This window comes from Amblyraja radiata, chromosome 14 (genome assembly GCF_010909765.2).
Source record: "Amblyraja radiata isolate CabotCenter1 chromosome 14, sAmbRad1.1.pri, whole genome shotgun sequence".
Taxonomy (NCBI): domain Eukaryota; kingdom Metazoa; phylum Chordata; class Chondrichthyes; order Rajiformes; family Rajidae; genus Amblyraja; species Amblyraja radiata.
In genome coordinates this window covers 51,663,176-51,677,382 of record NC_045969.1, presented here as the reverse complement: position 1 = coordinate 51,677,382, position 14,207 = coordinate 51,663,176, and the positions used below count along the sequence as shown (strand labels likewise).

Below are 14,207 nucleotides of genomic sequence, written 5' to 3'. Positions count from 1 at the left end.
AGGAAAGATGTGGAAGCTTTGAAGAGGGTAGAGAGGAGGTTCCCCAGTATCCTACCTAGATTAGTGGGTACCAGCTCCTGGGAGAGGTTAGATAAACTTAGGTTGTTTTCTCTTGAATGTCGGAAGCTAAGGGGATACTGGATAGAAGTATATAAAATGAAAGCTATAAGGTAGGGATGGGGGGATGTTTAATGGAGTTGTGCACAGAGGGTGGTGTGGGTGTGGAACATATTGCCAGGAGTGGTGGTAGAGGCAGATACAATTGTGCCATTTAAGAGACTTTTATATAGGCACATGGATGGAAGTGCAGGGAATAGAGGGATATGGATCATATGCATGCAGAGGACATCAGTTCAGTTAGGCATCATGTTCGGCACAAACATTGTGGACTGTAGGGCCAGTTCCTGTGTTGTACTATTCTATGTGTAAGAAGGAAGTGCAGATGCTGGTTTACTCTAAAGATAGACATTTTGGGTCGAGACCCATCATCAGACTGAGAGTCAGGGAGGGGGAATCTAGAGGTATGAGAAAATGTAGGAACAAAGCAGAGCCTGCATCAATGACTTGGGAAAGGTGGAGCCCACAATGGACCATTGTTGGTTGGGGAAGAGATGATAACGAAGGGATACAATTGGTAGAATTAGCAAGATGACAAGGGTGGGGGAGGGATGGAGAGAGTGGGAGCTTGGGCAGCTTGCAACCCAGCGGCATGAATTTTGATTTCTTTACTTACCCCTGGACCATGACCCCACAGATGAGCACCAGGCCATTATCTTACAGACCATCTCCGATTTTATCACTTCTGGCTGTCTGCCCTCCACAGCCTCCAACCTTATCGTCTCCCAGCCCTGCATGGCCCACTTTTACTTTCTCCCCAAAATCCATTAACACGTCTGCCCTGGTAGACCATTGTTTCTGCCTGCTCCTGCCACAGTGAAATCATTTCTATGTCCATTGACTCCATCCAATCCCCCCTGATCCAATACCTCCCGACCTCTGTCCAAGGCACCCCACAACCCCGTGTCTCTTTAATGACTTCCGTTTCCCAGATCACCGTTCCCACATTTTTACTTTAGACATCCAGTCACTCTACATCTCCATCCACACCAGGAAGGCCTTAAAGCCCTCCGTTTCTTCCTCAACTGCAGAATCAGCAAATTTCCTACTACTAACACTCTCCTCCGCCGAGCCGACCTGGTCCTCACACCCAACAATTTCTCATTCGACACCTCCCACTTCCTCCAAATCAAAGGTGTAGCATGGGCACTTGCACGGGCCCCAGCTACGCCTACCCCTTTGTAGGGTACCACTCCCACACTGACCTTTCTGCCCTGGGCCTCCTCCACTGTCAGAGTGAGGCCACACCAAACTGGAGGAACAGCATCTCATATTTTGTTTGGGCAGCTTACAACCCAGCGGCATGAAAATTGATTTCTCTAACTTCAAGTAACCCTTGCATTCCATCTCTCCATCTCTCCCCCACCCTAGTCCCTTTGCTAATTTCATTGTTTTTTATCCCTTCGTTAACACCTTGTCCCCAGCCATTAATGGACCATTGTGGGCTCCACCTTTCCTGAGTAATCAATGCAGGCTCTGCTTTGTTCTCTACCTCTAGTTTCCTGCTCCTTAACTCAGTCTGATGAAGGGTCTCGACTGAAACATCGCCTATTCCTTTTCCCCTAGATGCTGCCTGACATTGAATTACTCCAGCATTTTGTGTCTGTGCTGTTCTATGTTCTACATTCTACATAGAGCAGAAACAAAAGCCAGGATCAATTTTTATGTATGTTCAGATTGTTCACTCAAATAACTCTTGAGTCTTGTGAATTATTCAGTGTACATTAAATGCTCCAAAGTTTAACAAAAAGCTTATCTTTAATTTAGTAACTTTTACCTTGTAAAAATTAAATACAAATTAGAGAATCATTGTTCAGCATGAGGAAAGATATTTCGGCAACATTTAAAATGTAAGTATTGCCTGAGTTGCTGTATAAATTTCCATTTCATCTGTAAAGAAGGAATCAGTTTTTATAATTGGAACCTAATGGGCCTATCCCACTTAGGCGATTTTTCAGCGGATTGCCGACATTACCGGTCGGTTATCCTTGGTTCAGAAAACTGCTGCTTACCTTTTTTTCCCCAATGAGCCAATGAAATTCATTGGTCAGCACCGGCTACAACCTACGAGAACCTTCGACCTCCTGCCAACCCATTAGGGCCTCCTGGCGACCCACCTCGAGAATTCTCCCTACTCTCCATGGCAGCTTCATTCTAGTCGCCGCTAATTTTTCAACATGTTGAAAAATTAACGGCAACCATAATGAACCGCGACTAGTTCCCAGAATGCGGGAACTCCTCATGACCATGAAGGCGACTCCCCGGCAACCAACCATGTGGCGACTCCATAGTCTCCTGCAGTCGCCTAAGTGGGACAGGCCCATAAACAGCCACATGTGGGGTCAATGCTTTCTGCACCTACTCCAGAGCCAGCAACGTTCTGTGTTCTTAATTGGGTATGTTGCTGAATTAAAGACACCTCTTTCTTTCGGAATAATGATCACATGAAATTAGTTATTCAATTGTTTTAGTTGGGAAATTTGCAGCCAGCAACCTAAAAGAAAATATCAGCATTCAAATCCAGGCTGGAGAAGAAAGGATATGTAGTTAGTGGGAATTGATGCCAGGTTTTAAAATAAAGACTTTTGTTTCCTGGCAGCGGTGTCCTCCTTATTTGGACAAAACTGTTGGAACATGCATTTGACTGCTGATAATATTAACTGTCTTGATGTGTATTTTGAAGCAGTTAACTTATAAAATGACATGAGGTAATGACTATCATTATTGTTCATTTTATGAACAGACTCAGTAACTGCTCCTTCCCCTGTGGGTGTAATTGTTACTGTTTTTTAAGGTGACAGTGCTAGCAGTGGGACGTGAACACTTTCCAAATTACAGGCAATGGTTGCTAAAACAACTCCGGGTCAGTATTACCAAGATAAAATGCAGAGTAAAACACCCACTCTTTATTACAATCATCTACATCTTTGGTACATCAGAAGAAAGTGGCACACCATTGATGTGTCATCATTTTTCAATGGTCCAATAATCCTCCTGAGCTTCTGGACAAAATTGGGAGTGTTTCCTGAATTGAGAGCAGTTGTGCCATGTGACTAGATACACTCCACTCATGCAGAACTAAGATCAAGGAAATGCTGAGAAGTCTTTCCTTTGAGACGTTATCCGCTTGCAGTTGCAAGCAAAATAAAACACTGATCCTCAGCCCTTGCTGAGTTAATAGATAGCTGCTGGAATTGTGGTTGGATTACCATCCCCTATGTATAGCAGGCATGCTGGCAAAGACATAGCTGTGATGCCCCTACTTCATCATATATTTGTGTTAGTGTATACTGTGCAATCTTGAACATGGTCACTTGCATGAAATACTAAACTATGGTGATGACTGGCACCATAGGCCTAGATGTGTCAATGACTTCAGGAGTGGAGTGGGAATGGATAAAATTCAAAATCTTTCAGTAAGAAATTAGGTTTAAAAAGTATCTCTAGACTCAATACAGACGTAATGATATATGCAAAAAGACATGCTTCAAAGGATTCAAATGCTCTTTGCAGCAGCTGGACCCTTGATTAGCTTCATCCCTGCGTATTTGCATCTGAAGCTTAGACGTGCTGTCTGTTCACTTCTAGTTACTTGAACCAGCCTTCAAGGGTTTCATGATTATGAATCAAAATAAGGACTATATGATATTCTCTTCATGATGCTTCTAAAATTGCAAACTCTGCGCTCGGGAAGTAAACCTCATCAATTTTGCGGTAAAGCTATTAGCCTAGATTATGTGCTGTCCAAGTGGGTCTCGAACCCACAAACCTCTGATATAAATGTTAAAGTGGCTCCATCTGAGCCTGTTAACTTGATATGGATGCACATAGCTCAGATTGTAAGCTAGTGAGATGCTATTTCTTCCTCACATTCCTCTGCTTTTCAGTAACGGAGCTAGGTATATTATTGATAGACAGAAAATGCTGGAGTAACTCAGCAGGAAAAGCAGCATCTCTGGTGAGAAGGAATGGGTGACGTTTCAGGTTGAGACCTTTCTTCAGACTTTGACCCGAAACGTCACCCATTCCTTCACTCCAGAGATGTTGCCTGTCCCGCCGAGTTACTGCAGCATTTTGTATCGACCTTTGGTTTAAACCAGCATCTGCAGTTCCTCCATACACATTAGGTATATTATTGTGTCACTTCTCAAAAGATTCAGTTAAAATAAGTTAACGTGGAACACATCATGAATGAAACATCCAAATGATATCATGCCAAATGCTAAAAAACATCCCGAGGCATGTGTGATGGACAAAGTGATAAAAAGGATGTTGGATTGAGAATAATGACTGTCAATTAATTGAATTCTTAAACGATTTTCAAGGAAATAAAGAGTTATAATGTTAGGAAAGCAGCTGAAAGAGCTCAGGCACAGATCTCAATGGTGGAGGAGAAATTTGCACATGTCAAGAGAGAGAAGAAATATTGGAAAAGCAAGGAAAAAACTTGAGCATTGGAATAGGAATTTAAGATTGGAAATACAGTATTAGGTGAGTAAGGTTGGAAAGGTGCACTTAGTGTGGGATAGGAAGCAACAGTCAACGGTTCAAGAAAGGTAGAAGGTCGGTGGAGGAGCATTGAGTATTTGGGTCTGGAGCAATTATTTGGAGGAGGATTTGGGCAGCATACATGATTAGGCAGAATGGTAGAGGGGGGGGGGGGAATATAACAGAAATAGATGTAGGGGTCCATGGGTTGAAAACATCGAAGAGCCGGGTCGTATGTAGCAACGAGCTTCTGAAGAGTCTAATTTGCCTGAGGCAATAAATCACCGGTAAAACTATGGAGTTTATGATGAAAATATTATTGGGGAAACAAATCAAGCAAGAAACATACCAATGGCAAGGATGATGGTGTTAGTGTCCTCATTGCTTACATTGGAGGGGGTGGAATTATTGTTCATGCAAAACGTTTACGTTTTTAATTTGGTGAATATCATCGATTATATTTTCTGTTTCTTGTCCAGTTACCGCCATTGGATTTTATCAGTTATACTAGTTTCTTTTAATTGTAATATTTTATTTATTTCAGTCAAATTTTTTATGTTGTCATTAATAATCATGGAAAATTTGGACTGGGGATATAATTGACAATTAGCTGTTCTATGTCTGTTTTGTTAGTGTGTACATAACGGGAATAATGACAGATTGGAGTTAACAATTAACATTGCCGTGTCAGCTGGTTTAAATCAAATCTTACAACTTGCATTCTGATCTCGGAGGCCGACAGCTGCATTAGTGACAAAATAAAACTGACTGCTGCAACAATGATTCGCAGGGAATGGTTAACATTTAATCAAATTCATTAGATTGTGGTCTGGTTCTCCCCCTGTGACTTAACACGAGTATGTTTCTTGGTTGATTTGTTTCCTGGTAGCAACCCCAACTTATTTTTTTTAAATCACATTAGTTATTAGTTTGTGGAAATCAACAAAGGTTACAGGATTTGGAGGAGCAGCACTTCATATTTTGCCTGGGTAGCTTACAACCCAGTGGTATGAAAATTGAAGATAGACATAAAATGCTGGAGTAACTCAGCGGGACAGGCAGCATCTCTGGAGAGAAGGAATGGGTGACTTTTCGGGTCGAGACCCTTCTTCAGACTGAATATATATTAATTTCTCTAACTTTAAGTAACCCTTGCATCCACTCTCTCTCCTCCTCCCCCCCCCCCCCCCCCCCCCCCCTCTAATCGTTGTCAATGTCATCCTGGTGAGTTTCATTGTACTCATTTTGACCTTGCCCACAGGTAACAATGGCCCATATCCTTTATCAACGTTACCTTTTTTGCATATCTTTCATTCATTTGTTCTATATCACCGTCTATATCACTCAATTCCCTTTTCCCTGACTGTCAGTCTGACGAAGGGTCTCGATCCGAAGCGTCACCTACTCCTTTTCTCCAGAGATGCTGTCTGACCTGCTGAGTTACTCCAGCTTTTTGTGTCTATCTTCGGTTTAAACCAGCATCTGCAGTTCCTTCTTACAAATAACGATTGCAGTTTATTTTTTAACAAATGGTCAGTCACTTCAGTGTTTCAGGCATGCCAGCACATTTTCATTCCAGTATTGGCACTAGGGTTACTGTAATAAAGAGGGAAGGATGATTTGTTTGAACAATCAGTACAGGGTGGTGAAATTAATGATCGTGACACTATCTACATTGAATGCACGGAATTGGCTAGAAAGATCTTTGGAACATACCAGTACCCATGTCTGTGCCATTTTAAACTTTCTTTCAAACTTACCTAGTTACTAGCTGCTATACCCAACTTTGCTTGGGTTATGATGCTGGCAATCACAATGTTTGCATTTATTTTCATGTAATGGAGTTTTAAAACAATCATAGAACATGGACGGAACATAGAATAGTTCAGCACAGGAACAGGCCCGTCAGCCCTTAGTGTCTGCCCAACATGATGCCAAGACCAACCCTTATGCCTGTACACAATCCATTTCCCTCCATTCCCTGTATATCCATGTACTTATCCAAACATCTCATACATGTCATTATCTTTACTGCCTCCACCACCATCTCCAGCAATGCATTCCAGACACTATGTAAAAAAACTTGCTGCAGCCATCTCCTGTAAACTTTACCCTTCCCACCTTAAACCTATGCCCTCTAGTATTTCATATTTCCTTACTGGGGGGAAAAATAGGTTTGGACTGTCTTCATTGTCTATGCCTCTCATAATGTAATATGCTTCTATCGGACTCCCATCAACCTTCTGTGTTTTAGAGAAAACTATCCAAGTCTGTCCAATCTCTCCTGGTAGCCTCTAATCCAGGCATCATTCTGGTTAACCTCCTCTGCACTGTTTCCAGGAAGTCTCCACATTTTTCATGTAATGGGGCGTCCAGAACTACACACTATGCTCCAAATATGGTCTAATCAAGGTCTTATAAAGCAGCATCATGACTTCCTGACTCGTGTACTCAATGCCATGACCAATGAAGGCAAGCATACCACATGTCTTCTTTATTTCTCTATCTTCTTGTATTGGCACTTTCAGGGAGATTTGGACATGGCCCTCTTCCATTTCTTCACCCATTCCTGTAGCTGATCTATATCCCTTGTATAATTTGCCAGCCTTCCTCACAGTTCATGACCCCAGCAATCTTGGTGTCATATGCAAACTCACTGGCCACCAATCCATCTACTTTTATGTCCAAGTCATTTGTCACAAACAACATCTTGGCATCAAATTACAGAACGATCTACGTTGGCATGGTCAGACTCATCATACAACGGTGAAAGCAACAGGTGTCCTAATTTTTCTGAGACGCAACTTTCATCATTTTTCAACTTCTATCAAGAAGAAGTTATCCTTCACCCTCGTAGACCACATTTGGACTACGCAGTTGCTGCATGGGATCCATACACAAATAGAAAAATTTCTTCCAAAGATAGGCAGCCCGATTTGTTACAAATACCTATGAGAGAGAAGCGAGTGTTACCAAACTCTGAATTCACTTTGGTGGAACCCTCTCCACGACAGAAGTAAACCGTTTGACCTGTTTTTACAAGATGTTAAATGGTCAGCTCGACATAGATTACCAAACCCACACCAAACCCAAACCTATTAGGAGCAGACGAGGGCATTCGATCCAATTTGAGATACCAGCTACCAAGACAGATGTGTACAGCAATTCATTCTTCTCCCGCACAATTAAAGCATGGAATAATCTTCACCCTACCATAGTTACCCAACCAGACGCAACTAAATTTAAGGTAGCTCTTCTTCTCCAAGAACCCTTTTTTGCTTAATCCACCCTCCGCCACCTCCTGTTTAAATTCCATTTGGAATATTTTGGAGGACCAAGAACCAAGAACAGAGGTCCCAGCACAGATCTCTAGGGAAATGTACTGCCTCAATATTATCCTTCTACCACAGATCTCGCTCTTCTAACAGTAAGCCAGTTCTGAACACAAATGACCAAGTCACTGTTAATCCCATGCATCTTAATCTTCTGGATCAGCCTACTATGGGGGACTATGTCAAATGCTATATTAAAAGCGATACAGAATTAAATGCCGTACTAAAATCCTTGTAAATGAAGTAAAATCTTGTCAATGGAGGTTAAAATGATGTGGTCAAACTACATTTATCAATCAAAAATATGCGCTGAAAATATATAAAATTTACATATTATAGATCCCTAAGTAGGTATGTGTTATTCTACTTGATTTCAATGTGGAAGTGCTTCAGAATGCATTATTTTTCTTTGTGATGAATCCTGTGTAAAATTGTATGCATTACTTGTATCTCCAACTCTGGAACAACCAATGTGTAGGAAGGAAGTGCAGATACTGGTTTACACTGAAGATAGATGCAAAAAGCCGGAGTAACTCAGTGGGACATGCAGCATCTCTGGATAGAAGGAATAGGTGACGTTTTGGGTCGAGACCCTTCTTCAGATTCCTATCCAGAGATGCTGCCTGTTCTGCTGAGATACTCCAGCATTGAAACTTATAGAAACTCCAGCATTGAAATTTATAGAAATTATAGAAACTTACAAAATTCTTAAGGGGTTGGACAGGCTAGATGCAGGAAGTTTGTTCCCGATGTTGGGGAAGTCCAGAACAAGGGGTCACAGTTTAAGGATAAGGGGGAAATCTTTTAGGACCTAGATGAGAAAAACATTTTTCACAGAGAGAGTGGTGAATCTCTGGAATTCTCTGTCACAGAAGGTAGTTGAGGCCAGTTCATTGGCTATATTTAAGAGGGAGTTAGATGTGGCCCTTGTGGCAAAAGGTATCAGGGGGTATGGAGAGAAGGCAGGTACAGGATACTGAGTTAGATGATCAGCCATGATCATATTGAATGGCGGTGCAGGCTCGAAGGGCCGAATGGCCTACTCCTGCACCTATTTTCTATGTTTCTATTGTGAGTATCTTGAACAACCAACTTATAGCTGTGCATGTGAAAAGCATTGAGTTTCAAGATTAATGTCAAAACATTTAGAGATTGTATTTGTGCCTTGTTAATGCTCATAGCAAAACTAAATTGAGCAGGAAACTGAAGTTGCTTGAATTGAAAAGGTAGGTCAGATGAGACAATTGGTGTTGGAGGGATAACAACATTTTTCTTAAGCAGCATTAACAGTCATTGCAGCCTCAATTACAAGTGGCAGTGATTTTTGAACTGATAATTTTGTTCATTGTATAAATGGATTAGAATTCCTGGATAGCACGATTGGAGTTCCTTCTTTTAGTTGAAGGGCAATGTAATGGCACACCATGTAGAACAGACAGTTTTAAAATTCAACAAGAGAAGGTACAGCATCATCAATGTCTTTCACACTATCAATAGATTTATATTATACAGGTTGTCCGGCTAGCTTTGAAAGATAAAGCCAATGCTGCATCAGTTGCTTTTCCTAATTTGCCGTCACATTGTGGGTTAATGTATGAGGAGCATTTGAAATCTCTGGGCCTGTACCTGCTGGAGTTTAGAATGATGAGGGGGGAATCTTTTTGCAACCTACCGGATATTGAAAGGCGTAGATAAAGTGGAGATGTAAAGAGCGTTTCCAGACATGGGATAGTCTAGAACTAGAGTGCATAGCCTCAGAAAAATGGACACCTTCAGAATGGAGATGAGGAGGAATGTATTTTGCAAGACGGTGGAAAATCTGTGGAGGCTTAGTCATTGGGTATTTCTAAACCAGAGATTGATAGGTTCTTGATTAGTAAGGATGTCAAAGGTTATGGGGAGAAGGCAAGAGAATAGGGTTGAGAGAGAAAAATAAATTCAACTAGATTTAGTGGGACCCGTTGGGTCCCATGTTCACATGGGAGAGCTGGTCCCCCGACGCAATATTCCACATATTGGTGGCCAGTGGGGGGGGGGGGGGGCTGGCTTTCTGGAGTCCTGGTATGGGTTCTTGGGGTAGCAGCTCAGTCCCTCAAGCCTGATCTGCTGGCAGCTCACTCACGGCTGGTGGGCTGGCAGTTGACTCATGACTATTCCTTGAAATTCCATTTCAAGCAGGGTGCAAGGCCACCAAATTCAAGTGCAGTTTCTTACCACTATGAGCAGGGTGCAAGGCCACCGAATTCAAGTGAAGTTTCCTACCACTTCAAGCAGGGTGCAAGGCCACCGAATTCAAGTGCAGTTTCATACCACTTCAAGCTGGATCCAAGGCCACCAAATTCAAGTACAGTTTCATACCACTTTCAGCAGGTGGCAAGGCCACCAAATTCAAGTGCAGTTTCATACCACTTCAAGCAGGGTGCAAGGCCACCAAATTCAAATGCAGCTTCATACCACTTCAAGCAGGGTGCAAGGCCACCAAATTCAAATGCAGCTTCATACCATTTCATGCAGGATGAAACCACCATAAAACCACACAAAACACCAAACTTACAGTTCAGTAGACATTCAATGTGTTCAGTTAATTCACAGCTCAGACAGAGTCGTGACCTCTCCCTCCCCCATCATGCAGAGACTGAGCCACACCCACACTTCTGGGTTTTATAACCCCTCCCCCTCCCACCGGAAAAGGTGGCTTTCATGGCGTGATTGACAGGAGAGAGATTCTAAACATTTTTTAAACACTAATAACACTTTTATTTTTCATTGATGGGAAGAATTCTCTGCACCTGCTCAGCGGAGGGGGACTGAGTAAAATGGCCAAAAATCACAGCCATAAGTGGTAGCGTTTCATCTAAAATCAATATACAGTGCAAACAGGAAGTAAGTGCATTTGCAGTAGTGCCTTTTAACTTCAAGCCAAAGCACCCAAGCCACCATTTGCAGTAAGTAGTGGCTTTCAACTTCATGCCACCATTTGCAGTAAGTAGTGCCTTTCAACTTCAAGCCAAAGCACCCAAGCCACCATTTGCAGTAAGTAGCGCCTTTCAACTTCAAGCTAAATCACCCAAGCCACCATTTGCAGTAAGTAGCGCCTTTCAACTTCAAGCCAAAGCACCCAAACCACCATTTGCAGTAAGTAGTGCCTTTCAACGTCAAGCCAAAGCACCCAAGCCACCATTTGCAGTAAGTAGTGCCTATCAACTTCAAGCCAAAGCACCCAAGCCACCATTTGCAGTAAGTAGTGTCTTTCAACTTCAAGCCAATGCACCCACGCCACCATTTGCAGCAAGTAGTGCCTTTCAACTTCAAGCCAAAGCACCCAAGCCACCATTTGCAGTAAAGAGTGCCTTTCAACTTCAAGCCAAAGCACCCAAGCCACCATTTTCAGTAAGTAGTGCCTTTCAACTTTATGCCACCATTTGCAGTAAGTAGTGCCTTTCAACTTCAAGCCAAAGCACCCAAGCCACCATTTGCAGTAAGTAGTGTCTTTCAACTTCAAGCCAAAGCACCCAAGCCACCATTTGCAGTAAGTAGTGCCTTTCAACTTCAAGCCAAAGCACCCAAGCCACCATTTGCAGTAAGTAGTGTCTTTCAACTTCAAGCCAAAGCACCCAAGCCACCATTTGCAGTAAGTAGTGCCTTTTAACTTCAAGCCAAAGCTCCTAAGCTACCATTTGCAGTAAGTAGTGCATTTCAACTTCAAACCAAAGCGACAAGCCACCATTTGCAGTAAGTAGTGCCTTTCAACTTCAAGCCAAAGCACCCAAACAACCATTTGCAGGCAGTGCCTTTTTACTTTAAACAAACCATATTTTCATTTTCAAACCACATTAAGGGGACTCACAGTTGTGTAGACATTTGTTCAGTGTTATTCAGAGCTCAGAGAGACGTGGCCCTTGGCTTCATCCATCTTGCAGAGACTGAGTGAGGCACACCACTTCCTGGTTTTATAGTCCCTCCCCCTCCCTCCAGCAGGGGCAGCAGAGAGAATGGTGATTTAAAAAAAAAACATTAATATCTCTGATTTGTCATCGATGGGGAAAATCCTCCGCACCTGTAAGGTGGAGGGGGGCTCTGAGCAAGGTGGCCAAAAATGACGGCCGTAGGTGGCGGCGTTCTGTCGGAAATCGCAGCACAGTGGGCCAAAAGCAGTCAAGATCAGAGTTTTGGTAATATAGATATGATTGAATGGCAGAGTAGACATAATGTGCTGAATGGCCTAATTCTACTCTTATGCCTTATGGTCCTATATAATTTTCTCACTTTCTCACATTGCAGTTTGTCATAGTTAACATTCCTAAATACTTCAATTTGGTTTAATCAGATTGTGGGTTAAACTTCAATTTCTGTAATTACCATTTTAATATTCTACCACCCTGTACGTATGATAAAGCAATAGAAGCACCCCGCCTCCGGGATCTAATTTGCTTGACGTCATCTTTCTTAATGAAAAAGAAAAAAAACATAATCATAATTAGGCATATCGAATTTTTGACATGAAGGAGGCTGTTTCTTGCAGTTTCTATTTTCTGTCATTACAGTTGTATGAAATTACGTAGAATGACAGCATGGAAATATTTGGCCAACTGCTCTACAGAGGAACTCTAGCTCTAACGGAGAATGTTTACCTACAGTGTAGGAAAGAACTGTGGATGCTGGTTTAAACCAAAGATAGGCACAAAATGCTGGAGTAACCCAGCGGGTCAGACAGCATCTTTGGAGAAAAGGAATAGATGATGTTTCGGGTCGAGACCCAAAACGTCACCTATCCCTTTTCTCCAAAGATGCTGTCTGACCCGCTGAGTTACTTCACCTTTTTGTGTCTATCTCATGTTTACCTTCAGTTTCCAAAACCAGCACAATTCTACTGCATTGCTTCTAAACTTGAGATGTGAGCCTTTTTTTGCACTGCTCCATTTTGACAAACATACTCACAATCTCTCTCTTTGTGTCCCAAGTTGGAAATCGGCATTTGTATTTATGTTTCATATTTTGCTCACTGGAGCTCTTCTGTACATCCACAGAGCGACAACAGCAGTTTGATGCCGAACAGCAGAATACCTATGTGTTGGCTGACCGGGATTTTCACAGCACCTCAGGGAGAACAATCCAGCCACCTGCAGAAAGGCCTGGTGAAAGGAGAATGGTTGAGATGAAGAAATTATATGGAGACGTTGCGGCTAAAATCCAAGGAATGGAAACTGCGATGCAACTCTCATTTGATAGACAGTGTGATAAAAAGCAGCCAAAGTATTGGCCTGTAATTCCTCTTAAGTTTTGATTGTATGTTTGATTGTAGTGATTTTTTTGGATCATTGCCAGTTATTTCCACTTGAATGCTACCACAATATTTTACTTTGATGCTCTTTTATGTCTGAATAAACTTTGTATCTTTTATCATAACCAACAAAGAGGGCTTTTCTGTGAAAGCCTCATATTATGTACTTTACCCCAGCAAGGTGGTCAAAATCAGTAGCTTCACATCCAGAACTTATGGACCACTTTCTCTTTACCAGGCTATAGAATTTAGGCTTGTCTAATCTTGGCACCTCTCCTTACACTACAATTTAAAATAAAACTTAATCTCTGCATTGCTTCAATTGGTCTCAAAACTTTTTCAATCATATAATTGAAAATTGATGCACAATCATAAGAAAAGGTAAAATACGGAAAAGATGCAGGCAAAATGGTGTTGAGAGGTGGAGGAGCATAAGCACTAAATATTGCCTCATGAAAGGTGGATTTAAAAGAACAAGGTAGAGATGAAGGGAGCAAGAAATGCCCTGAGGAAAATGCACGTCAACAAGATACGCTGCACCGACATCTAAATGAAAGGATAAGATGAAGTTGAGCTAATGCTGAATGAAATGTTTATGGGGTTTGGCAATAGAGTTATAGAATCATTTGGTGTGGAAATAGGCCTCGAGGCCCAACTTGTCCTTGCAGACCAAAATACACAAAATAGGCCCTTTTGCCTGCATATGACTCATCCCTCTAAACTTTGCCGATCGATGTACCTATCCAAATGTTTTTAAAATGCATCTGCCTCGGCCACTTCCCGTGGCAAATCGTTCCACATACATAGCCTCTGTGCAAAATGTTTCCCCTTGGGTTCTTATTAAACCTTTCTCTTTTCACTTTAAATCTACAGCCTTTAATTCTTGATTTGCCAACCCTAGGTGAAAGACTGTATGTATGCACCCTGTCTATAAACCTGTGTGCTTTGATACACCCTTCATAGGTTCAGCCTTCTATACTTAAAGAAAA

At 42.0% G+C, this 14,207-nt stretch overlaps 1 protein-coding gene across 1 annotated transcript in view; it reads left to right on the top strand.

Annotated features, from left to right (window-relative positions):
• The window catches only part of gemin8 (gem nuclear organelle associated protein 8), a 29,718-nt gene extending 16,375 nt beyond the window's left edge, over positions 1-13,343 (top strand). The window contains exon 3 of the mRNA XM_033033353.1: positions 12,965-13,343. Coding sequence (XP_032889244.1) covers positions 12,965-13,221 — 257 coding nt within the window. The 3' untranslated portion in view covers positions 13,222-13,343. The remainder of the gene's footprint in view (positions 1-12,964) is intronic.
• Positions 13,344-14,207: the final 864 nt, after the last annotated feature.